The sequence below is a fragment of the Clupea harengus genome, chromosome 24, assembly GCF_900700415.2.
Source record: "Clupea harengus chromosome 24, Ch_v2.0.2, whole genome shotgun sequence".
Lineage (NCBI taxonomy): Eukaryota > Metazoa > Chordata > Actinopteri > Clupeiformes > Clupeidae > Clupea > Clupea harengus.
Genome location: NC_045175.1, coordinates 7156899 through 7180244, shown reverse-complemented (window position 1 = coordinate 7180244; position 23346 = coordinate 7156899). Strand labels below are relative to the sequence as shown.

At 42.0% G+C, this 23346-nt stretch overlaps 3 protein-coding genes across 5 annotated transcripts; all 3 read right to left on the bottom strand.

Annotated features, from left to right (window-relative positions):
- Positions 1 to 92: 92 nt before the first annotated feature.
- Positions 93 to 5699, bottom strand: LOC105896849 (sulfotransferase 6B1-like). 2 transcript variants are annotated; one of them, XM_042703441.1, is made up of 7 exons: positions 5387 to 5699; positions 4495 to 4607; positions 3849 to 3947; positions 3319 to 3442; positions 2261 to 2355; positions 1886 to 2045; positions 93 to 627 (listed from the first exon to the last, which is right to left on the bottom strand). In XM_042703441.1, exons 1-7 carry the CDS (start codon positions 5595 to 5597, stop codon positions 500 to 502), a joined length of 930 nt encoding a protein of 309 aa, XP_042559375.1. In that variant the 5' UTR covers positions 5598 to 5699; the 3' UTR covers positions 93 to 499. The 2 variants fall into 2 exon arrangements, with proteins under 2 accessions (XP_042559375.1, XP_042559376.1); XM_042703442.1 differs by having other exon boundaries at positions 1886 to 2042; positions 5387 to 5697.
- On the bottom strand, positions 93 to 23071 carry LOC105896853 (sulfotransferase 6B1-like). Its single transcript, XM_012823660.2, has 8 exons — positions 22794 to 23071; positions 19877 to 19989; positions 19423 to 19512; positions 18907 to 19030; positions 17655 to 17749; positions 17295 to 17445; positions 16819 to 16953; positions 93 to 492 (listed from the first exon to the last, which is right to left on the bottom strand). Exons 1-7 carry the CDS (start codon positions 22981 to 22983, stop codon positions 16826 to 16828), a joined length of 891 nt encoding a protein of 296 aa, XP_012679114.2. The 5' UTR covers positions 22984 to 23071; the 3' UTR covers positions 93 to 492; positions 16819 to 16825.
- On the bottom strand, positions 6469 to 12663 carry LOC105896852 (sulfotransferase 6B1-like). 2 transcript variants are annotated; one of them, XM_012823658.3, is made up of 7 exons: positions 12338 to 12663; positions 10871 to 10983; positions 10379 to 10468; positions 8367 to 8490; positions 7724 to 7818; positions 7358 to 7508; positions 6469 to 6748 (listed from the first exon to the last, which is right to left on the bottom strand). In XM_012823658.3, the coding sequence occupies exons 1-7, from the start codon at positions 12534 to 12536 to the stop codon at positions 6621 to 6623; spliced, it is 900 nt and encodes a 299-aa protein (XP_012679112.2). In that variant the 5' UTR covers positions 12537 to 12663; the 3' UTR covers positions 6469 to 6620. The 2 variants fall into 2 exon arrangements, with proteins under 2 accessions (XP_012679112.2, XP_012679111.2); XM_012823657.3 differs by having other exon boundaries at positions 10379 to 10471; positions 12338 to 12662.
- Positions 23072 to 23346: the final 275 nt, after the last annotated feature.

The window sequence follows — 23346 nt, the reverse complement described above, 5'->3', positions numbered from 1 at the left end:
TACACCCACACAGATTAGTTTAGCTTAGCTAAGGTAGCTTGTGTATGCACAGTGGTCATTGTAAATAACTCCTTTACTTACAGACAAATAGATAGATAGATAGATGGATACTTTATTAATCCCGAAGGAAATTTAGGAAAAAATGGCAACTGACAGTGAACAATAAGGTAATTATGGCATAAAATGGAGGCAAGATCTCAGTCGGATATAATATATTTGCATACAACCATCTATGTCATTCATGGTATAGCCAGCTTTCACTATCCACACATAGGATATGTGATTTTGTATGTTTTTGTGCAGTTTTTTTCTTATGATTTTATTGGAAGTGTGTCAATAATATATGCAGTCTTAGAATCAGAATGAAAACCTTAGAATCAGAATGAAACCTTAGATTCTTGAATTCAATCTTTAAGGGTCAGGATGCAATTCTTCAGAAATACTGTCCAAATGTCTGTGTATTTAGTACAAAAGTACAAATTTGACCACAGTCTTCTCCCTACTTGCAGTAGGTGTCGTATTTGAGTTTGGCTCCCAGTTTGGTTCCTGCTAGTCTCTTGTTGAACTCCTCGTCCATCTGCTGGCTCTGGGCCTCACTGAAGTGGTTCTTCCAGTCACCCACCTCACCTGTGAAACACAGATCACACAGGATTAATTAGATTCTCTTAAGCTTCTTGTTCCTCTGATTGTCCTATGTGGTTGTCAACTCTGGACAAGATTTCTAACAGTAAATGTGCTGAATATTTACTCTTGAATGAAATACTGTTCCTGATCAGGTACCAATCTGTCCCAGTGTACCGCTATGTGGGCAGGACAGGTAGTGATAAACATTTGGACAAACTCACGACACATTTTACTCATTCTATTAAATCTCTGGGAGTCAAACCAAGGACTCCGCCCCTGTGTTGTTAGCCTATAAACAGAGAAAGATATTGACAGCCTTGATGACCACTAAGAGAGAGGGAGAGAGAGAGAGTGGGCAGCGAAGGAGAGAGAGAGAGGGAGAGAGGGAGAGAGAGTGAGAGAGGGAGAGAAGTATTTTGCCTTTAATCAGATACGATAGTGAAGGTTTTTGACAGGAAATGAGCTGGCGAGAAGAGGTGGGGAATGGGATCGGGAAATGCCTGTTCAAGCCCGTTCATGGTCGTGGCTGCTGCTTGCGCCACAGCCCCCCCCCCCCCTTCGTAGTAGAAACAGCTTAGTTTAGGAGACATCTGATGGGCATCCCAGCCTTCAAAACTATTTTCCATAAAGAAAGAATATTGACAGGAGGGGTGCTATTTATATTTCAACTTAGCCCTGGCCTAACAAGAAAGCTAACGCCACCAATAGCACATCTTCATAAAACAAGAACAAATAAGCAAGCAAATGGTTGCTGACATGATTTTTGTTTCACAAATAGCAGGTTAACCTTCCTGCTAACAGGAATCTTAGTTCAATGAGATGCTGAAATGTTATCTTGTATTCCAGCCAGTTAAGGCACGCTGCTAGACACGGTTTAACACTATCTGCTAGTGACTAGTTCTCACAGCAGTCGAAACAGAAAAAGGTTGGGCATTAAAGATGGCAGATCACAGTGTATAAATGTGCGACTTTTTGATCATTTGGCTAAAGAAACACCATAAACACTGACGACATGTTCACGTCACAGAAAAATGCTAATTTGTTCAGAATGTTCATGTTGTACTGTGATGAAGCTAGTTAAAAGAATCCGCTCTAGCCCAACTCAGTAAGGGCAAGGAGGTCAGTTGAGGTATAGATTTGAAAACCAAAGGCATCAGACAAACAAAAAAAGTGACCTACTACCATAAGACACAACTCATTGTCTTGCTGTGAGCCAAACTGCAAGAATAATTGCCAAACCCAGCCACCACGGCTGACCCACCTTTCCGGAATAAAACATTGCCAAATTGGCCGTGGGTGTTGACGGCGTTCTCCTTCATTGCACTGAAGGTGCTCTCAGCTGAGATGGCCTGGACCTGCTCCTCAGTCAGGGGGAACTCGAGGAACTGCGCAATCCGTCTGACATTTTCAGTCAAGTCCTGCTATGACAGGGAGATGTCAGTGACAGAGAGATGCAGTGGGACGTGACTGTGCATAGAATGTGTGTCTGTAGGGGGGGTAAGAGAAAGAGGGAGAGAGAGATTTGTGTGTGCGTGTGTGCTTGTGTGTGTGTGCGTGTGTGTGTGTCTGCGTGTCTGCGTGTGTGCGTGTGTGCGTGTGTGTGTGTCCAGATGGCACTATGGTTCTCTTTTCTCACCTCCTTTAGTTCCTCATAAATAACTGTCATCACATTGGGTTCATCAACTAGTTTTGTGCAGGCTTCAATATGATCCAAGTATGATCCAAATGTTACTGCACAAAACAAGAAAGGTGCATTGGAAAGCAATAACATACTACTACATGACATTCTGTGTAGAATTCTTTCACTCTTGCAAAGCCATACATACAGACCTCAGGCTCCTTCCCATTCCATTATGAAGGAATCAGAATTTAAAGTTCAGAGTTAATAATAATGATGTACAATATTCAATAATTCAATGCATCTTATATCTCGTTGTAATTGTTGCTTTTATTTGGACTTAGGGTTAGTGAAGCTGTGTACTATCAATTATCACACCAGATGAAAAGTACAGGTTCTCAATTCTCAACTACTCACTCAGTAAACTGTGTCAAACTACTCACAAATTAGCAACATGCAGTAACCACACATTGTGCAAGATGTGATTTCCCAGTTCCCAGTAACATTGGCCATTGGTGTGGCCAAGTATTTCATCATATCCATTATGGTAGATGACTGTGACAAAGTGGTTAAATCCCAGAATACTGGGACACGTTGCTGTGTAGATTACCCAACAATCACTTCTCTTGGTCGGTAGACACGTGTGCCCTGACCAATCTAGGGATTCTAGACCCAAGAGAGATATTCTAGAACGTATGTCTTTCTGATCCGAACTACATTAGAGAACGATGGGTTCCAGGAACAGATGTATTATGGGGACTTTATTTACTAACACAGTGAATACTATTCTCAAAACAAGAATGTGTACTGGTCAAGCATAATGGTCATCAGTATGACCCACCGAATAAAAGAAAAGAAATGCAGAACAGATACAAAATTTAGGTTTATGTATTTAGATAACTATTCTATCCAAATCCACCTAAAAAAATGACGTAACTGAGTACCCATCAATGTAAACAACTGATTCATATCTTTTAGAAGTGGACTCTCGTGGTCAGGTATGAAGGATTCGAAGGTGTAGCACATTTCTTGTGTGTAGTCATTGTCTAGCTTGCCGGGTGGCTGCCTCAACTCACCATTTCCACTCATGAAGTCTGAAAAGAACTTGTCCCACTCTGCGTTGGGCAAGGCAGGGTTGCTGTTCATGAAGTGGAAGTAGGAGACAGCTGTGTCTTTGGGGTTTCTGAACATCATTAGCGTCTGATGAGAGAGGGGAGAGGAGGGGGGAGGGTGAGATAGAGAGAGAGGGAGAGAGAGAGAGAGAGAGAGAGAGAGAAGGAGAGAGAGAGGGGGGAGAGGGAGAGAGAGGGGGGAGTGAGAGAGAGAGAGAGAAGGGGGGGAGCGAGAGAGAGGGAGAGAGCAGATGGATTGTATTATCTAATCATTCCAGTCTGGTTTATATATACTACCATTAATCTTAAGTATTGTCTCAAATTGCTTAACATGAACAGAGGCCTAAACTGGACACCAGCAGGATTAACGCGTTTAATGAAGTGTGTCAAAATAAACAACATCAGTATCAAAATAAGGCCGGAGCATAGAGCTTGTTAAAAAAAATGGTGTGATTTTTAAGAGATTCTTAAAGAGAACCATGAGTTGAGTTTACCTTTGTCTTGTTTTCTCTGATGGACTGGTACAACAGAGGCAGTTTCTCCGGGTGAGAATGATTCCCCAGCAACCTCGGCGACGGCTCTCGTTCTATTGTCTGCGGAACAAACAGATTGTCTCTATGGTAGCAGACACTGGAGTTGATCCTGCATCAGGCCTGGTTGATTTGTGCTTTCTGAGACAGTATGTGAAAGCTCTGTGTGCATGTTTCCAAAGACAACATGCTATATTCTGTTGTCAATATGCACAGACCTGTCTAACCCTGGCAAGATGTGGTCAGTGTCTTTAACCTGTTTATGTTGTGTTGATGGAATTCATGCACACTAGATTAAATCAAGGCAAAAAATGATGGCGTCTGGCACAAGAATGTGCAGTTTACACATCAGTTGCAGAAAACAAGATTTGCCTCAGCACCTTGCAGTAGAAATGATGGTGAGTCATGAGTGATACCCTGCCTTATGTGCTGCGGTTGTGCTTAAGGTTTCTTCCTGACTAACAGGGAGTTTATCCTTGCCCCTGTTGCCATTTTGCTTGCTCTAAGGGGGTTCAGGCCCTGGGTTCTGTAACGCGCCTTGAGACAATTTCATTGTTTTGGCACTACATACATAAAATTGAATTCAATTGCATTGAATTGAATCGAATACCTTCTGCATCTCTGGAGAACAGAACTCAATCTGTGGAGGCATGTCCGATGAGAAAGTCTTCCCTTTAATGGCAACCATCATCTTCCGTAAGACAGCCACCATCCAGTTGAATCCTGGGAAGGGGTACATTATACACAGTGAAGCAGCTTATATAAAACTAGTACTTAACTCGCACTTACAGTAGTTACATTCCGGCACTTTTTTCATTTCTTATGTAAAATAGTATTTATTGTTACACTAGGTCTCTATTGCTCGTAGCTTGATTGTTCTATCCTTTGTACGTCGCTTTGTATAAAAGCGCCTGCTAAATGACTAAATGTAAATGTAAATGTAGTAAGATTCTCACACACACCGGGCCTATGCACAAACTCAACCAAGAGATATGAACAAAAGAAAAGCTTGTTTGACACACAAGCTGGGTTTTTAAACATTTAAATATTAGCAACTAGCAACATTATGCGCTGTGGTGGGAGAGATCTTTCAAGGGAGGAAAAGCTGAGTTGTTTTTTTGTACCCTGTGTCTATATCACCTATTTAGTTCTTTAAGTTCCGAATACGATTTTTCAGTTGTTGTTGTTTTTTTTTTGCTTTGGTTCATCAGGTGTTTTTATCCTATACTGTATACAGTCATTGCCTATTCCTACTTTTAATCTTTTCTTGATAGCTGGAGGTGGTCTCTTACTGTAAGTGAAAGTGCTCTTTTACAGGGAAGTGTTGCAAGTGTGTTGCAACAGGGGACTTTTCTAGAGAGTCCTTCTACACTAGAAAGAGTATGCTGACATCAAAAAGACTTAGATTATAAAACAAACTTTGCTTCCTAACGTTTGAACGTCTGTGTGGGGGAAAAAAAAGAAGTGTGAAACACTTGTTCGCACAACTCCATAACACCCACCGCACTTAGGGAAGGAAAGCAGAACCAGGTCGTCTGGTCCGGCCCGCAGGGTCCTAAGGGCCTCCATGTTCTCGGCCGGGCAGAGGACCACGGGGTAGAGCGTTCCGTCGAACAAGTAGAGCTTCTCCTCGTCCTTCAACCTTTTGGCCATCTCCATTCTGGCCTGTCTCCATGTTGGAGCACCTCCTTGCTGGGCAGCTGATAGACTCATGCTGTAAAACCATGCAGCTTCTTTGACGTTGAGAATGGAAAGGTGCTGACTGCTGCAGAGCCGTTTCTGCCCCTTTGCAAAGGGGGAGTGTTTCTCAGCTGTGCGTGCGTGTGTGTGTGTGTGCGTGCGAGCGTGCGTGTGTTTATGCACAGTTACTGTTAAACAATCACTGATAAGGCGTGTGCAAGGAGCAGAAGTTTGTGTGGTTGATTGCTATAGAATCTCTGGGTGAGGGTCATACCTCCCTCTTAAAGAGACAAAGCAGAATAAAAACAATCAGTATTGCCTGCCACTGCTGTCAGTAAAAACAATCAGTATTGCCTGCCACTGCTGTCAGTAAAAACAATCAGTATTGCCTGCCACTGCTGTCAGTAAAAACAATTAGTATTGCCTGCCACTGCTGTCAGTAAAAACAATCAGTATTGCCTGCCACTGCTGTCAGTAAAAACATGCTCATTCAATTGCACACACAGAAGTGCTACACTAAAATCTGAAGTTGTAGTTTTACTTAAGTGCCTTTGATGTCTGTTATGACACCAAATAATCATTGATGCTCTTGGATTTTGATTGAGCCCATCAACATTCACATGAAGCTTATATATAACACTGTCAGTGACAACTGATTCAAAAAAATATAGGAAAGTGTCTGTGTCTGTGTCTGTGTCTGTGTCTGTGTCTGTGTCTGTGTCTGTGTCTGTGTCTGTGTCTGTGTCTGTGTCTGTGTCTGTGTCTGTGTCTGTGTCTGTGTCTGTGTCTGTGTCTGTGTCTGTGTCTGTGTCTGTGTCTGTGTCTGTGTCTGTGTCCCTGTGTGTATTGTATGTGCATTGTCACACTACCATCTAGTGGCAAACAAGCCAAACTGCTCAGAGAGTGCCAGAGAGAAACATTTTATTTTATTAAAGTATATAAGTCAAAATACGTTCATTGTCCATCATTTCTGTGTTTTTAATGCAAAACAGAATCATTACAAAACAGAATCTGTGTATTTAATACAAAAGTACAAATGTGACCATAGTCGTCTCCCTACTTGCAGTAGGTGTCGTATTTGAGTTTGGCTCCCAGTTTGGTTCCTGCTAGTCTCTTGTTGAACTCCTCGTCCATCTGCTGGTTCTGGGCCTCACTGAAGTGGTTCTTCCAGTCACCCACCTCACCTGTGAAACACAATCACAGATCACAGGATTATCTCCCCCCTCCAAGTTTTTCCTTGCCACCTATGGGGTTCAGGCTCTGGGCTCTGTAAAGCGCCTTGAGACCATTTCAGGTGTTACAGGTGCCATAGAAATACGTACATAAAATTTTAATTAATTGAAATAAATTGGTCAAACAGGTTGTAGCCTTGTGACAGAAATCATAGATAGTGGAAAGATGTCTATTGTCAGTTGTTAGTCTAATGTTAGTCTATTTTTAGTTTCTGTGAAGGGGATAAAACTCATCAAGTATTTTAAACATACTCCTCTCATGTTTCTGTCAATGATGAAGCAGCAGGGAGCAGATGTGGTTGAAAACTAGCAATCTAACTAACGAAAAGGCAATAACTGAAAAATCCCCACAACAGCACAAGTGGCACTAGGAAAAGGCTTGCTAGCATGCTAACTCATGTATTTTGGCGAGATTGTTGGCATTGTCGTGCTGTGAAAGCTTTTTTTCATTTTTCACGTGGTGGTCTCTCACCATGAAACTTAATCTGAAGATGATATACTCATACTCTCTTTCCTTTTTTTTTTATTTGCGCTACTTGAGTGTTAGTCAGTATAACTCACCTTTTCTGAAGAAGATGCTTCCCATTTTGCCATGAGAACTTCCTTCCTTCATGGCACTGAAGGTGGTCTCCGAGTAGATGGTCTGGACCTGCTCCTCAGTCAGGGGGAAGCCAAAGAACTGAGAGATCTCCTTGATGCCTCCACTCAGGTCCTGGGAACGCAGGAAAAAGACATTAACATGTGTGGTACATTGTCTATGGTTGTGTATTTATAATGCACTTGTGAGTGCACATGACTGGGAGTATATAGAAATATCTGTCTGTGTGTGTGTGTGTGTGTGTGTGTGTGTGTGTGTGTGTGTGTGTATCTGCGTGCATGAGTATGCAGGCATGCGTATGTACACCGACGTGCGCATGCTAATCTTGCCTGTTTAAGGTCCTCATAAGTTATAATCTTCACATTGGGTTCATCCATGAGTTTGTCCCAAGCAAGGGCTTGATCAAAATATGAACCCCAGGGCACTAATTCAAACAAGAAAACACACAGAAATACATAAAGAAAACGCATAAAACTACTGTATGTCCATGTGATCACACCTTGACACTTAAACTAGTACATGATTGTTCATTTTGTGTTTTGTGCTGAATGCAACTTGTCTTGCTTAAAGGCTTCAGAGTAAGTCTATACAGAAATCTCCTCAGAGTTAGTCTATACAGAAATCTCCTCAGAGTTAGTCTATACAGAAATCTCCTCAGAGTTAGTCTTTACAGAAATCTCCTCAGAGTTAGTCTACTGTATACAGAAATCTCCTCAGAGTTAGTCTATACAGAAATCTCCTCAGAGTTAGTCTTTACAGAAATCTCCTCAGAGTTAGTCTACTGTATACAGAAATCTCCTCAGAGTTAGTCTATACAGAAATCTCCTCAGAGTTAGTCTACTGTATACAGAAATCTCCTCAGAGTTAGTCTATACAGAAATCTCCTCAGAGTTAGTCTATACAGAAATCTCCTCAGAGTTAGTCTACTGTATACAGAAATCTCCTCAGGGCCCTAGAAGTTATGTCCCTCACCTTCTCCACTCATGAAGTCTGTGAAGAACTTGTCCCACTCGACGTTGGGCAGCACTGGGTTCTTGTTCATGAAGTGATAGAAAGAGACGAGTGTGTCCTTGGGGTTCCTCCACACCACCAGCATCTGGAGGAGAAGAGGTTCAAAGGTCAGAAGTCACAGGTCATAGGGGTTTCAAGGGATGTCACGTTTAGCTGAGGACTTCACTCCAGAACAGAGCCTGCTTTCCCAAAAGTGCCCACTTCTTACCGCACAGAGTGCCTAACATGTTCCGCAAAGTGTTTACTTAAGGCGATATCTAAGCAACGCACGAGCATAACGATTTCCTTAAGAGGCAATATTTTTATCACATGGCAACAAAACATAAGTGTTAAACTGGAGATGGGTTTTGCAGCTTCATGAAGTTGTAGATTATAGTCTTTGTGAGATAAAAAAAAAAAAACACTATCTGTGGGTGATTTGGGTTAAGCAAAGTTCACATTATGAAGTATTAACTACAAAAACTCACATAATCCAGTGTTTTAATGTTCACGTACTAATCCTTTTAGAGATCATGACTGTAAAGTGTAGTTAACATAAACAGAATTGTTATCATGTAAAGGTACAGTCCGAAATTCCAATCCAGTAGACTTTTGTCAAATTCAGCAAATTAGTTCCTTATGACTAGACTAGACTAGGCCCAACTGTTCTCAGATGCTTTCTGTAAACTCATTTTTTTTTATTTACTTTTTTGTTTATTTATCTAATCTATGTTCTTTTAGCTTCATTTTCAAAGCTTTTCTTTATTTTTGGACGTTATTTGACAATGTACTGTGAAAAGGCAGCCCCTGCTTTCCACCAACACGCCTGACACTACCCGCGACATTTAAACTTTCTTACTACCCGCAACAACACGGAAACACGCACACACGCATCCATGCACCACCTGGTAATGTTTGGAATGTAGTGGGTGCCGGCAACCGCGTCTCACATTCCATCTTTAAACATCGCAATCACAATTCTCAAATCCCTCTGTTACTTACCCATTTTCATGTCACCATCAGTAGCGATTGGTCATGTACCGGCCGATTCCGCTCCATAACTCATTTCACGCAGCTAATCCGTTAATTTCGCACAACACAAACAAACACTAACATCTCACTCACTTCCTGGTCCCACAAACTTTCCGTCCCCCAAGGAACCTGAGCCCCAGAGAATTGCATAGTTTATTGCAAGATTTGGATAGGGGGAAGTGACTGATTTGTGCGGGGGTCATATTATGTTCTATTATGTTAAACTTTCTATAAACGGACTGGGTAGTCCCCTACTCATCTTGGTATGTACCAATTTAGCTAATTTTAGGGCTTTTAAACTTTTTACCTTAGTTGGTGGGAGTCTGGAGAGCATTAGCATTATTGTGAATGCTATTTTGATTGTGGCTTGTGCTGTTTGCATTGAACAACGCTCTGGTGGATTTTAGTTTGTTTTTTAAAGTATTTTTGTTGAGTTTGTTAAATAAATTTGCACAATATTTCACAAAAATTTCCCCTCGTTTGCTGTGTTCCTCACACCCTCACCAACAAACTCTATGAGTCCTGGCCGCCACCATCCTGGTGTGTGCCGAAGGCGCATTTACTTTACTGTTTTAATCTCTTACTTTTCTATGTTGTTTTATATGCTCATTTGTAAAGCGCTTTGAATTACCAATGTGTATGAATGGTGCTGTATAAATAAACTTGCTTTGCCTTGCCTCATGGTTTAGCTGTCTGTTCAATGTGTGTGCTCAAAAAAGCATTATTATTACACAGTCCTGGCTCTGTAAACATAAAATGAACAGTGAGCCATAAACAATTTCAGCCAATTAAGGAGCATGGAAGGGAAAGGTGTGATTTGATTGGCTGTTGAACTCAAATTAAAACCATTCACCAGATTTGAGGACTGTACCTTTAACCATGTGATGCATTAATGCTAATTCATGTGCAAATTAAAGTTAGTTCATGGAACATAAACACGTGCTATGGTCTGCTCCTCTGACCTTGGTCTTCTTCTCTTTAAAAGAGGCGGGGATGTTGTCAGGGTGCAGGTGAGTCCCCAGGAACCGTGGAGATGGCTGCTGGGCTATAAGCTGCTGAATGAACAAATGGTTGTGGGAGATAAATACAGACATAGAGAGAGAAATACAGAGAGAGAGAGAAAGAGAGAGAGAGAAAGAGAGAGAGAGAGAAATACAGAGAGAGAAAGAGAGAGAGAGAGAGAGATGAGCATGAGTACACATACACACCCTGTATGGCAGGTAATATGATGTGACAGTGAGATATCAAAATCTCCACAATAAGCCAAATATACTGATTTATGATCAATTTCTTAAAGAAATAGCAAGTATATATGTCTGGACAATGTATTACATTGTGTGTAATTGCCACATCCATTGCATAGGAAAACTATCCAGTGTGGCTACCCTTATCTAATCTTCCACGGGACTATATACTATTTAGTAGCATAGTGGAGGTGTGGAGGTGTTCCTCACCTTCTGCACGTCTGGAGAGAAGAACTCGATCAGCGGGGGCATGTCGGGGACGTCTTTTTTTCCACTGACTGCTGCCATGATTTTACGCAGCACAGCCACCATCCAGTTGAACCCTGGGAAATACAGTAGAGGAGTGACATGATGTATTTAGAGGTGGACCTGTGTATAGATAGAGTAGGTCAAAAGATTTCAAGCAAGGCTTAATTAAATATTCATAATTTTTTCCTAACCTGACTAGCATTTAGTATGATGTTTGTTAAAATGGAGCAGACATTTTCCACCCAATACCTGCCGAAACAGGATAAACTGATCTTTCAAATGTTTAGACTATTACAAAGTTACTACAATTATCAAAATTTCAAAATATACATCTTATCCTCCTGAGAACCAACCCATAGACTTGTTTACTCGGTAGTTGACATTTGTTTTTCGTGCATACCCTCTTACTCTTTTGAGGTATTCTGTACATTTTTCTTGGTTCCCAGGAGGATATTGATATCCTTTCTGGATCCTCAGCAGAAAATCAAAACCTTTGTTTTGTCAACGCAGTTGAACAGGTAGTATTGGCTGTTCGGACATCTATGTGAGCAGGCATCCCATGGGGAGGGAGTTTGGTGGCTTTGTTTAGCAAGACTACGGACGCCTTCCTGCCTCTGTGTAATAGTTCTGACATAGTTTAAATGTGTGGTTTGGTTTGTTTATGTTGCATGGTAGAATTATATCCGAATAATCTATACATAGGCAGCTCAGTGCTCTCATATTTACTCTCTCGCACAGTATCTCTAAACTTCTCAGCTTCTAACCCTTCCGCCTATGGTGCACGTAGACAAAAGAAGCTTCCTTTCTTTACGCCGGAGGTCTGTCGTGGCTCGCACGCAGGTCATTAGTTATGCAATGTCCTGCAACCTGATCCCAGTTCAGATTTTTCCTGTTGTTTCACATTCCGCACATTGACCACATGGTCTAAGTTAAGAAACATGCTGGCTAACTGATGACAAGCAAAGGTGTGGGGGCGGTAATTATTTGTTTATGTATGTATGTGTGTGTGTGTGTGTGTGTGTGTGTGTGTGTGAGAGAGAGAGACAGAGAAAGGAAGAGAGAGAGAGAGAGAGAGAGAGAGAGAGAGAGAGAGAGAGAGAGAGAGAGTGAGTGAGTGGTATGTGAGTGTGTGTGTGAGAGAGACAGGGTGAGGGAAAGAGTGAACGAGCTGGTTTGTAAGCAAATAACAGACTGAAAGAGAGAGCATTGGTGTCTTTCCATGCATGTGTGTACACACATTCAAACCCCAAAAACTTGACATGGCCGTGCACTGTTATGCAATAGAATTTCCTTTGCAACTTATGCAACTTTCCTCCTCGTATACACACAAACCCAGAGACCCAGCCAAAAATCCCCGAAAGCATTCAACACTCCCACCTCCCCCTTTTCAGTAAGACATTCCCCAAGGCACTCCCACACCCGACTCACCACACTTGGGATAGGCCACCAGCATCACGTCGTCGGCCCGCGCCTCCATGGTCCTAGCGGCCTCCAGGTTCTCGACCGGACTCATGATAGTGGAGTATATCACCCCTTCAAACTTGTAGAGCTTGTCCTCATCCTTGATGTTCTTAGCCATCTCCATGCGAGACTGGGCCATGTTCGCCCCGGGTGGAGGCCCGCTCATGTTGGCTACTGGTGTGGAGGTGAAGGACCAGACGTAGAAAATAAATGTGTGTGAGAGAGAGAGAGAGAGCGAGAGAGAGAGAGGGAGACAGAGAGAGGGAGACAGAGAGAGGGAGCAGGGCTCACAGAGAGTGAGAGAGTACATGGAGGAGGGGTGTTTTTATTCCAGAGGTGGGCGTGGAGTGAGAGTGAGAGAGAGAGAGAGAGAGAGAGAGAGAGAGAGAGGGATGCATATAACTAGCAGTTGTATGATAAGAGCACAGAAATGTCCACTTACATTTGCATGTAAGTAGTGTGTGTAAATAGTGTGCTCGTAGTATGTGTGTGTGCCCGTGTTTGTGTGTGTGTGTGTGTGTGTGTGTCTGTCCGTGTTTGTGTGTGTGTGTGTGTGTGTGTGTGTGTGTGTGTGTGTGTGTGTCTGTGTCTGTGTGTCTGTCCGTGTTTGTGTGTATGTGTGTATGTGTGTGTGTGTGTGTGTGTGTCTGTCTGTGTTTGTGTATTCCTGATTTTGAGGTTAAGCGGTGTATGTGAAAAGAAAGAAGTCAAACGTCCTCATTTCTAAATGGTCCGAAACTTCTTTAAGTCTGTGGACAAGACCAAACGTGCCGGAACTAACAAACAGTCCCTTCCAGAGTCCTCTGCAGCTGAACTGGCTCAAACACAACCTACCCCCCTTCTCGGGCACTTCTACCCAGTCTCAATATGACACAAACTTCAACATCAACAACTTTAACTGTAAAAATGACATTTGTACCTGCTTGTACGCATGTGGTGGGTGGGTATGTAGTTAGTATGTTGGTACTTGTTATTCTACTGTAAATAGTCTAAATCTTACAAAAAAAGTCTAAAGTCTAAAGTCTAAATAGTCTAAAGTTTAAAAAAAAAAAAGAATTTCCAGTGCATTTTGAAACAATGTAAAGTGGATAAAGTGTTGGTAGAAGACGAGACACTGGAGATTGAGATGAGACGAGATTGAGATGAAAATTGAGGTGTGGAACTCAAAGTTATAACTTCGGTGAACCTTTAAGCTTTAATGTGACTGTTCAGAGTGCACACTCTTTCAGGTGGAAGCCACACACACACACACACACACACACACACACACATACGCTCTCTCACACACACACACACACACACATTATTTCAGGTGGAAGCCACAAACACACACACACACACACACATACACTCACACACACACACACCCTCTCAGGTGGAAGCCATAAACCCTCTTATCTGCCATTAGCGTCCGGCTCAGAGTCTGTCTCACCGAAAGGATCACCTATGGCTAATAGCACACAGTCATACAAAGCTAGATCAGTTCATTTATTTGAGTTCTGTTGTACGTTTTATGCACAGTGTATGCTAGACGTGCATTCTGGGTCAGCTGTACAAAAGTTGTATCTTTAAACAAAAGAAGTACAGTATGTCTGTGCACAAGTATTTTAGGTTAGTTTTCATTTACTTTAATTTACTAGTTTGATTTGATAAGAAAAAACATTGTCAGAAAGCAGAAGAAGTTGTCAGAAAAAGGTGACCAGAATTGATAAAGGATACATGACAATCATACTTCAACCAGTGACACCAATCCTGCTTCATGAAGAAATGAATTCATTTAATTCATAGTAAAAAGTAAAAGTACACATAAGCCTATTTGGACTGAACCATCTGCTTTTGAAACAGTAAAGCAAATGTTACTGCAATGTAAACACACACAGACTGGTAATTGCTCATATACACACACAGACACACTTTCACACACTCTTTCTCTCTCTCGCTCTCTCTCTCACACACACACACACACACACCTATAAACACACATGCCACTCTTTCATCCATCTCACTCACATGTCACCACTAATGTCTTCAGGTCACGCAAGAGCTGTATAATCATGACTTTGCACTCTCTGCACTGCCGGCACACAAAGGCTGTGCGTGTGATCTGATATTTCCTTTTACAACGGGAAAAGGTGACACACAGACACAGACACACCACACCACACACACACACACACACACACACACACACACACACACACACACACACAGACACACACACACACACACACACACACACAGACAGACACACACACACACACAGACACACACACACAGAGACGCACCACACCACACACACACACTGTATTTCCATTCCTATCTCTGTGTCTGTGTGTGTGTGTGTGTGTGTGTGTGTGTGTGTGTGTGTGTGCGTGCGTGCATGCGTGCATGCTTGCATGCGTGCGTGTGTGCGAGCCTGCAGGTGTGTGTGTGCTTGTGACATAAGACAGTAGGTATTCAGAGATCAAATGATGAAAATATTCATGGTAGCCGTCAGAGTATAAAGAGTAATATCTTTCTCCCATGGTTAATTCCTCTGCCAACACATCAACACCTGAACTCCTTCTGTTATGTTTTCACTTACTGTGTGCCAAGTATTTCACCATGGATGTCATCCAAGGTATTTGCTTCAGTAACTGCTGAGCTGTTCTTTATACTCATAGACTTTGTCACTTTGCCTTCTGGGGGAAATGTTCTTCTTTTGTCATCATTCCAGAAATGTCTGCCTCTGAATTACATGTACGAGTGACTGTGCATGTTTACTATTTTGCATGTCAGAGAAAATGTTCTCCAAATGTTAAAACACAGATGACTCCTGCCCTGGTTTACAAACAGTGTTGTCGCGCCTTAAAGCTGAAAGTCAAAAGCCTGCCTGGCGAGACCAGTGTTGACATGACTCAGTTTACTGATAAGGTTTGCGTGAGAAACCTCTCCAATGAAACCTGCGGGTCGTGTGTGTGGAAGCAACCCATCCGCTTAAAGCAGCAGTTAGTAGTTTTACTCTAAATCTAACCTGGATATCAGTTCATTGATAAGGTTTATATGAGAAACAGCTCCAATGAAGGCTGCTGGTTGTGCGTGTGGAAGCACCCCTCCACTTGAAGCAGATGTAAAGAGCTTTGGTCCAAAACTGGGAAGCAGACTACCTATAAGGGTATGAAATAAAACCTTGGAAACACCAACAACAGCACAGTTGGCACTGACAAAAGCCTGCTAGTATGCTAACTGTTGTCTGTTGGCTACATAATCTGTTAGCTCGTGCTGTGAAAGCTTTTCTTACATTTGCCTGAGATGTCCTATCTAGACCACAGAACTGCATTTTCCTGGGCGACTACATTCCTAGATTCTGTCCTTTACATGACCATATACCATCAAAGTGACTTTGAGGATTATACCAAAACTAGTTGCTTAAAATAAATACACGCCTTGAAAAGTATCTATATAATTGTAATAATTGTCAGACTTTAATCGCACAAGCGACACACTGCAACACACGTGAAAACATGGAGGCGCCACAGGACACACACTCGTTTGTGAACTTAGCTTCTGCATTTATCCCTTCCCGGACTGTCCTTCCTCCAGGACCCCAGGAGCAGTGGGCAGCTTGTTTTTTTTTAAGCGCCCGGGGACCAGGTGAGATGAACCGTCTGTCTTGGTCAGGGACTGACGAAGAGTGTTCTGTTCTTTGCATGTTTTTTCTGTTGGGGTTTTTTAGTGGAGGTAACCCCTTGTGAACACGGGGAGAACATGCAAACTCCACAGAGAAAGGCCCGGGAGATAGCCCACCTGAGCACTGAAGGTCTGGGGAGGACCTGCCCCCCCGAGCCAACAGTGCCCCATGCGGGAATCGAACCCATGACCTTCTTGCTGTGAGGCTGCAGTGCAAGCAACTGAGCCACCGTGCCACATCTTAATTGAAATGTATCTTGATTAAAGGATCTGTGGTAATGGTGAGGGGGGGAAGGGGGGAAGGCGTTGACCAAGCAGAGTAAAAGACACTGATGACCCCCTCTGCAGTTTCACCAGGTGAATTACACAGGACTACAGCTGACCAATAATCAATTGATTGATTGCTTCAGTGTTCAATGAAAAATAAAAATTTCCTTCAGTGATTCAATTTAGGAAAACATCCTATGGACAGAGAGACAGGCAAAGAGAGTGAGTGTGAGTGTATGTGTGTGTGTGTGTTCTTTTGTTTTTTTTATTGCATGGTCACACCACCACCTAGTGGCTAAGAACGTTAATATGTCTCACTGAGTTATGTCGAGAATATATTCTAAAAATGTTGGTTTATAAATGTTTCAAACATTTTACTGCTTTTATTTGGAAAGATTTGCTATTTATACAGCCTTGGTGATAATTCACCTTCACTTTGTATTTTGTACAAAAATCCTTTAACATAATCTATTTAAAACTCCAAGTCTTGGCTGTTGGTACATCTTGGCCATCTTCTCCCTACTTGCAGTAGGTGTCGTATTTGAGTTTGGCTCCCAGTTTGGTTCCTGCTAGTCTCTTGTTGAACTCCTCGTCCATCTGCTGGCTCTGGGCCTCACTGAAGTGGTTCTTCCAGTCACCCACCTCACCTGTGAAACACAATCACAGAGATATAATAATAACAGACATACTACCAGCAACTCTTAATAAGTGCTAATTGCCTAAATGTTAGAAGTCTAGCATTTGATAAATAATATTGCTTTTTACAAACACTCTAAACAAAAGACATCTTCGCATTTTAGACATAATCCCTTTAAACACGTCAGATGATCCATTTGAGAAACTTCATCATACAGTGATCTAGGCACTGAGTACATGTTTTGTTAAAAGTAAAGACACAGGCATCATCAGTCAACAACAATAATAATATTCTAAACCAAACTGATATTGAAAATCGAATCAAAACTGTAATCTAAATAATCAAACTCGCCTTTTCTGAAGAAGACACTTCCCATTTTGCCATGGACGCTTTTGGCACTCATTGCACTGAAGGTGCTCTCTGAGTAGATAGTCTGGACCTGTTCCTCAGTCAGGGGGAAGCCAAAGAACTGAGAGATCTGCCTGATGCCCCCACTCAGGTCCTGAGAACGCAGGAAAACAAGGATGTTTGTTTGCAAGAACATGTGTGGTACATTCTGTTGGGCTATGCATGCAATGTGTGTGTGTGTGTGTGTGTGTGTGTGTGTGTGTGTGTGTGTGTGTGTGTGTGTGTGTGTGTGTGTGTGTGTGTGTGTGTGTGTGTGTGTGCGTGCGTGCGTGTGTGTGTGTGTGAGCGCATGTCTTGTCTTACCTGTTTCATCTCCTCAAACGTGACAATCTTCACATTTGGAGCATCCATGAGTTTATCCCAGGCAAGGGCATGATCAAAATATGAACCCCAGGCCACTAATTCAAACACCAGACAGACAGACAGACAGACAGACAGACAGACAGACAGACAGACAGACAGACAGACAGACAGACAGATAGACAGACAGAGAAAGCATTTTAGAATAGATACAGTAAATTCAAAATAGTGAGCAAAATCCTCACAACATTTCTGAGTCCACAGGTTGTAGTGAGCCAGAAATGAAAATTAGCTTGGCACAGCTTGGCATGGCCAAAAGTGCTGATGGAAAAACACCAAATGCTGACACAGCATTTATCCTTAACATTTACATTACATTTATCCTTAACATTTACATTAATACACTTAACACTTACCATAATATCTTTAACATTTACAGTAATGTTTTTAACACTTACCATAATATCCTTAACATTTACATGAAAACCCTTAACGCTTACCATAATATCCTTAACACTTACAGTAATGTCCTTAACACTTACCATAATATCCTTAACATTTACATTAATACCCTTAACGCTTACCATAATACCCTTAACACTTACAGTAATGTCCTTAATACTTACCATAATACCCTTAACACTTACAGTAATGTTCTTAACACTTACAGTAATGTCCTTAATACTTACCATAATACCCTTAACACTTACAGTAATGTCCTTAATACTTACCATAATACCCTTAACACTTACAGTAATGTTCTTAACACTTACCATAATACCCTCAACACTTACAGTAATATCCTTAACAGTTACAGTATAACTTAGAGTATTTGTGGGAGCATGAAGCCTAAAGGACAGTCATTCAAATACATGACTTGGTCTCAAGAGAACTTGAACCACAACTTTTGCATGACTCTAGAACAGTGGTTCTTAACCTTATTGGAGGTACTGAACCCTGCAAGCTTCATCAGTGCATTCACCGAACCCTTCGTAATTGGACAAATCAAATATGATTTCTTCAAAACATAGGTATAAAAACGGCCCGACATTGCTAGTGTGAACCGGGCTATACTGTGTGTGTCTTGACCTCTACCGAACCCCTGAGAGTGACTCAACGAACCCCTGGGGTTCGATCGAACCCAGGTTAAGAACCACTGCTCTAGAAGCAGTACAGGGTAGTCTCTACGAGGGCACATTAGTACTTTCACATTGGAACCCATTTGACGACTCTATCATCTCTCTCTCATTCTCACCTTCTCCTTTCATGAAGTCTGTGAAGAACTTGTCCCACTCGACGTTGGGCAGCACTGGGTTCTTGTTCATGAAGTGGAAGTAGGAGACCAGAGTGTCTTTGGGGTTCCTCCACACCACCAGCATCTGGAGGACAAGAGGTTCAAAGGTCATTGTTTAGAGCTCATGGAGTACATTTGGGTTGTCATGCCATGGTAGAGTGGACATCTTTATTTGGAATTCACTTGACTTGGAATGGAAAGGGGAAGGATGCAACATGAGGTTCTTTTGGTTTCTCAGTCACTCCGTCCCTCTGAAACAGCTGGCCTACGTCAGGACGTCTCCCAGTAATACATATTTAGGGTTGTCGTGGGGATTCAGGAAAAATATTGCATAGAACAAATGTATGTCAAGGAATCAGGGCATTTGGCAATAGTCATAATAAAAAAGTTTTTTTTTTATTTATTTTTTTACCAAACAGACGCGCAGATGTGAACAATATTACTGTAATTTATAACAATGAGGTGAAATTCACTCACTTTAGTCTTCTTCTCTTTAAAAGAAGCAGGGATGATATCAGGGTACAGATGTGTCCCGAGAAGCCTTAGAGACTTCTCTTCAGCTACTGCCTGCCAAGAGAATGCACATGAAAACAGATTTAATGACGTTCAAATGTATATGTGTGTGTGTGTGTGTGTGTGTGTGTGTGTGTGTGTGTGTGTGTGTGTGTGTGTGTGTGTGTGTGTGTGTCTGTGTGTGCACATGTATAAATGTATGTGCGTGTGTGTGTGTGCACATGTATAAATGTGTGTGCGCGTGTGTGTGCACATGTATACATTTGTGTGTGTGCGCATGTATAAATGCATATCTGTGTGTGCGTGTGTGTGTGTGTGTGTGTGTGCGTGCGCATGTATAAATGCATATCTGTGTCTGTGTGTGTGTGTGTGTGTGTGTGTGTGTGTGTGTGTGCGCGCACATGTGTGGTCCTCCTACCTTTTGCCTCTCTGGTGTGCAGAACTCGATCAGTGGGGGCAGGTCTGACGACTCTTTCTGTCCACTGGAGGCTGCTATGACTTTGCGCATCACAGACACCATCCAGTTGAATCCTGGGAAATGGAGGCGCATTCAGGGATACGTTACAGTAAAAGGTCTGTGATGCAGTGTTAATTTCGTTGACGAAAACTATGACGAAAAATATTCGTTAACGACCTTTTTCCCGTGACTAAAACGAGACTAAGACGTGACGAAAATGGATTTTTAAAAATAAAAACTATGACTAAATCTATTTTAACTCTCGTTGACGAGACGAGACGAGACGAAAATGTTGGTGGTTGACTAAGTCACAATTTTTTTTTTTTTCTAAACTTGTATGCACATCATTGGTTGAATGTTGCCCGGTCCTGTATCTATCCCTCCTCCACTCCCTGAGATGCCCAGACAGACATGCAAGTGACGCCCTAACAAACGTCATGATGGCTGAAGTTCAGGCACTCGGTAGGCTACTGGAAGAAAAATAAGAATAGATATCTGGACAGTCTTAAATTATAACTTGACAGAAAATAAAACACAATGCACCGCAATAACCGGCGAGAAACCTTGTGGCTTCAAAATAGGTGGGAAGAACACAACAAGAGGCACCTGAAAGCGCACAATACAACCCTGCAATTTATGCCAAGGTAAATTAGCTAGTAACTGTCAATGATAATTAGCTAATGTTAACTAGTTATTAGAATATATTAGCCAACGTTAAGTTAACTTCAAAGGGGCAGTCGAGTGTATAGGTTGTGTCAGCTTGGATAACTAGCTTGTCATTTTCGATTGAAACCTCCCGTTTGGCTTGGCAAATGAGTTCCAAAACGTTTAGCTAGCTAACGTTAGTTAACTATGAGGTAGCATAGCTAAGTTATACTAGCTATCGATAGCTAGCTAAGTTATACTAGCTATCGATAACTAGCTAGTAAACGCATTGCAGAATGGACTATAGGACAGGCCACGCATGACATTAATCAAAAGAAAATAAATGAATATGTGATTTGTTGCACTACTTTCAACTCTCAAACTATCCGTCTAGCTAAATATGTAGGTTATCAGATTGCACAGCAATTCATATGGAGGATATGTGGTTGATTTAACTAAGGCCAGGTAGGCATAGTAGTTGTATTGTGTTATCACATCATTTGAATCTTCAAAATCTAGACTCGATATTCTCTTATATTTTAATAATAATACTGTTAATTAAGTATTGCCTTAAAATTATTATTTACATTGAATTCATTGGAATTCAGCTGTAGGCATATACTAGGAAATCTGTATCTTAGAGACTAATTGCATCCACAGTTTAAGTACTGCAAGCTTGACTATTATGCAGTTGTAGACACTTCACAAGGGGTCCCCGAGCCTGAGAAGGGAAGGAAAGGAGTTTAATGTGGCTATAAGATGGACTTTTAAATGTGACTAAAACTAGACTAAAATGTAATGAGACTTCGTCGACTAAAACTAGACTAAAATGTTCTGAGTTTTCGTCGACGAAAACTAGACTAAAACTAAGGAGGATAAAAATGACTAAAAGTGACTAAAACTAATATGCATTTTCGTCTAAAGACTAAGACTAAATCGAAAATAGCTGCCAAAATTAACACTGCTGTGATGCGTCAGCACGTGTGCAGGTGAAAAAGAAGCTGTTTCATAGTCAGTGATCACTCTAATTAAAGGTGTATCCTAACACGTATTACGTAAAGGGTCAATAGACAACTTCAAAATAACTGCATAAAATGCATTTTCAGCTAGACTGATGCATTCTGAAACCCCCTCCTGGAAACCAGTGGCCGAGCTACACTGCCATACAATGGTACAGAATGTTAGGGTTTAACAATATTTAACATTTATTTTTAAAACAAAACCATAAAATCTTCTCCCTTGTCAGTTTCTTCATATTTTACTCCTGACATTCATCTTATCTTTCATTTGTTTTTATTTCCACAAATATTAACAATTTTCAAAAGTTCATACTTAGTTCCCCTTATGTTTCCGACCTAAAGACCCATTTGTTGGATGGTACCATATGCCTAAGAAATCATCTCAGACCAGACGCTGATAACATTTGTGTTCCTTTCTTCACTGCGCATTAGTTGCATAATCGTGATGCTTTGCCTTTTGTTCTGTTTACTGTGGACTGACAGCGTGACTATACTTTGGCACTGAATGAATGAGCAACACAACTGAGTGTGTGTGTGTGTGTGTGTGTGTGTGGTGTGTGTGTGTGTGTCTGGTGTGTGTGTGTGTGTGTGTGTGTGTGTGAAATAACAGAAAGACAGGAGAGAAAGGTTTCACACACACATGCACAAGCAGTGTGTTTGTTTTTCTCCAAACCTGTCAGTGAAGTGGAGGTAGAGTTAATTAATTCCAGCTCTGTACAAAAGGTTTGTCAGTAAAATAGATGCCATGACTGCACTGTACTGGAACGACCCTGGGAATCAGACTATGGGGCGCCAAGTGGAACAGACCTTTTTTCGTAGACAGAACATTCTGTTCGAGCAAATGTATGAATTTATTTATCACAAAGTCATGTACCACCGCAATGCCCTTTTGTCCGATGAAAAATACAAATGGATTATTGAAGAGAGCAAAGTATTTGGTGCACAGAAAACAAAACAGATGATTCATGTTGTGGACTAAATTAACTGCTGTTCTTCCCAGTTTGAGCTTTCGTAGAGTTTTGCACTGACACTGGTGCCTGTGAAAGTCTAGGCAAGCAGACCCCCCCTCCCCCCAAAAAAGATCTTGACCTTGACACATGATCTTAGTGTTTTCTGCACCTCGCTCTGCCAGTTACTGTACAAGTTGATCTACAGTAGCTCAAGTTGAGCCGCAGGACCAAAGATTCCCTAATGTTAACCCACACCCGACTCACCACACTTGGGATAGGCCACCAGCAGCACGTCGTCGGCCCGCGCCTCCATGGTCCTAACGGCCTCCAGGTTCTCGGCCGGGCTCATGATGGAGGGGTAGAGGAGGCCCTGGAACCTGTACAGCTTGTCCTCGTCTTTCACGTGCTTGGACCTCTCCAGGATGGCGAGGTGCGGGGCTGGTGGTCGGCTCATGTCGCCTGGACGGGGCAGAGAGCGCTGAGAGAAAGGCTGGAGAGACAGAGAGTGAGGGAGCGAGAGAGACAGAGGGAGCTCTGGCCGAAGAGTGAGAGAGTGAGTGAGTGTGTAAACAACAGAGGTGTTTTAAAGTCAAAGGGTGGGTGTAGCAGTGAAAGGAGGAGAGAGAAGCATGTGTGTGTGTGTGTGTGTGTGTTTGTGTGTGTGTGTGTGTGTGTGTGTCTGTGTGAGAGTGTGAGAGAGTGTGTGTGTGTTTATGAGAAGTGTAGCAGTTTCAACGAATGGAAAAGAAAATCATTACTGGAGCAGCAGAAGGCAAACAACATACAAAATGTCTCATTCTAATTCTTCCTGAATAAC

Excerpts from the sequence above, each read along its gene's own strand:
- LOC105896849 (XM_042703441.1), bottom strand. The coding sequence starts at position 5,597 with ATGAGTCTATCAGCTGCCCAGCAAGGAGGTGCTCCAACATGGAGACAG. Across the intron at positions 4,608-5,386 it reads GCTTTCCTTCCCTAAGTGCG|GATTCAACTGGATGGTGGCT; the intron begins GTGGGTGTTATG and ends ACCCCTTCCCAG. Across the intron at positions 3,948-4,494 it reads GTTCTCCAGAGATGCAGAAG|ACAATAGAACGAGAGCCGTC; the intron begins GTATTCGATTCA and ends TTTGTTCCGCAG.
- LOC105896852 (XM_012823657.3), bottom strand. The coding sequence starts at position 12,536 with ATGAGCGGGCCTCCACCCGGGGCGAACATGGCCCAGTCTCGCATGGAG. Across the intron at positions 10,984-12,337 it reads GGTGGCCTATCCCAAGTGTG|GGTTCAACTGGATGGTGGCT; the intron begins GTGAGTCGGGTG and ends TGTATTTCCCAG. Across the intron at positions 7,509-7,723 it reads CTTATGAGGACCTTAAACAG|GACCTGAGTGGAGGCATCAA; the intron begins GCAAGATTAGCA and ends CTGCGTTCCCAG.
- LOC105896853 (XM_012823660.2), bottom strand. The coding sequence starts at position 22,983 with ATGAGCCGACCACCAGCCCCGCACCTCGCCATCCTGGAGAGGTCCAAG. Across the intron at positions 17,750-18,906 it reads AGACTTCATGAAAGGAGAAG|TGGCCTGGGGTTCATATTTT; the intron begins GTGAGAATGAGA and ends TGTTTGAATTAG. Across the intron at positions 16,954-17,294 it reads AAGTGTCTTCTTCAGAAAAG|GTGAGGTGGGTGACTGGAAG; the intron begins GCGAGTTTGATT and ends TGTGTTTCACAG.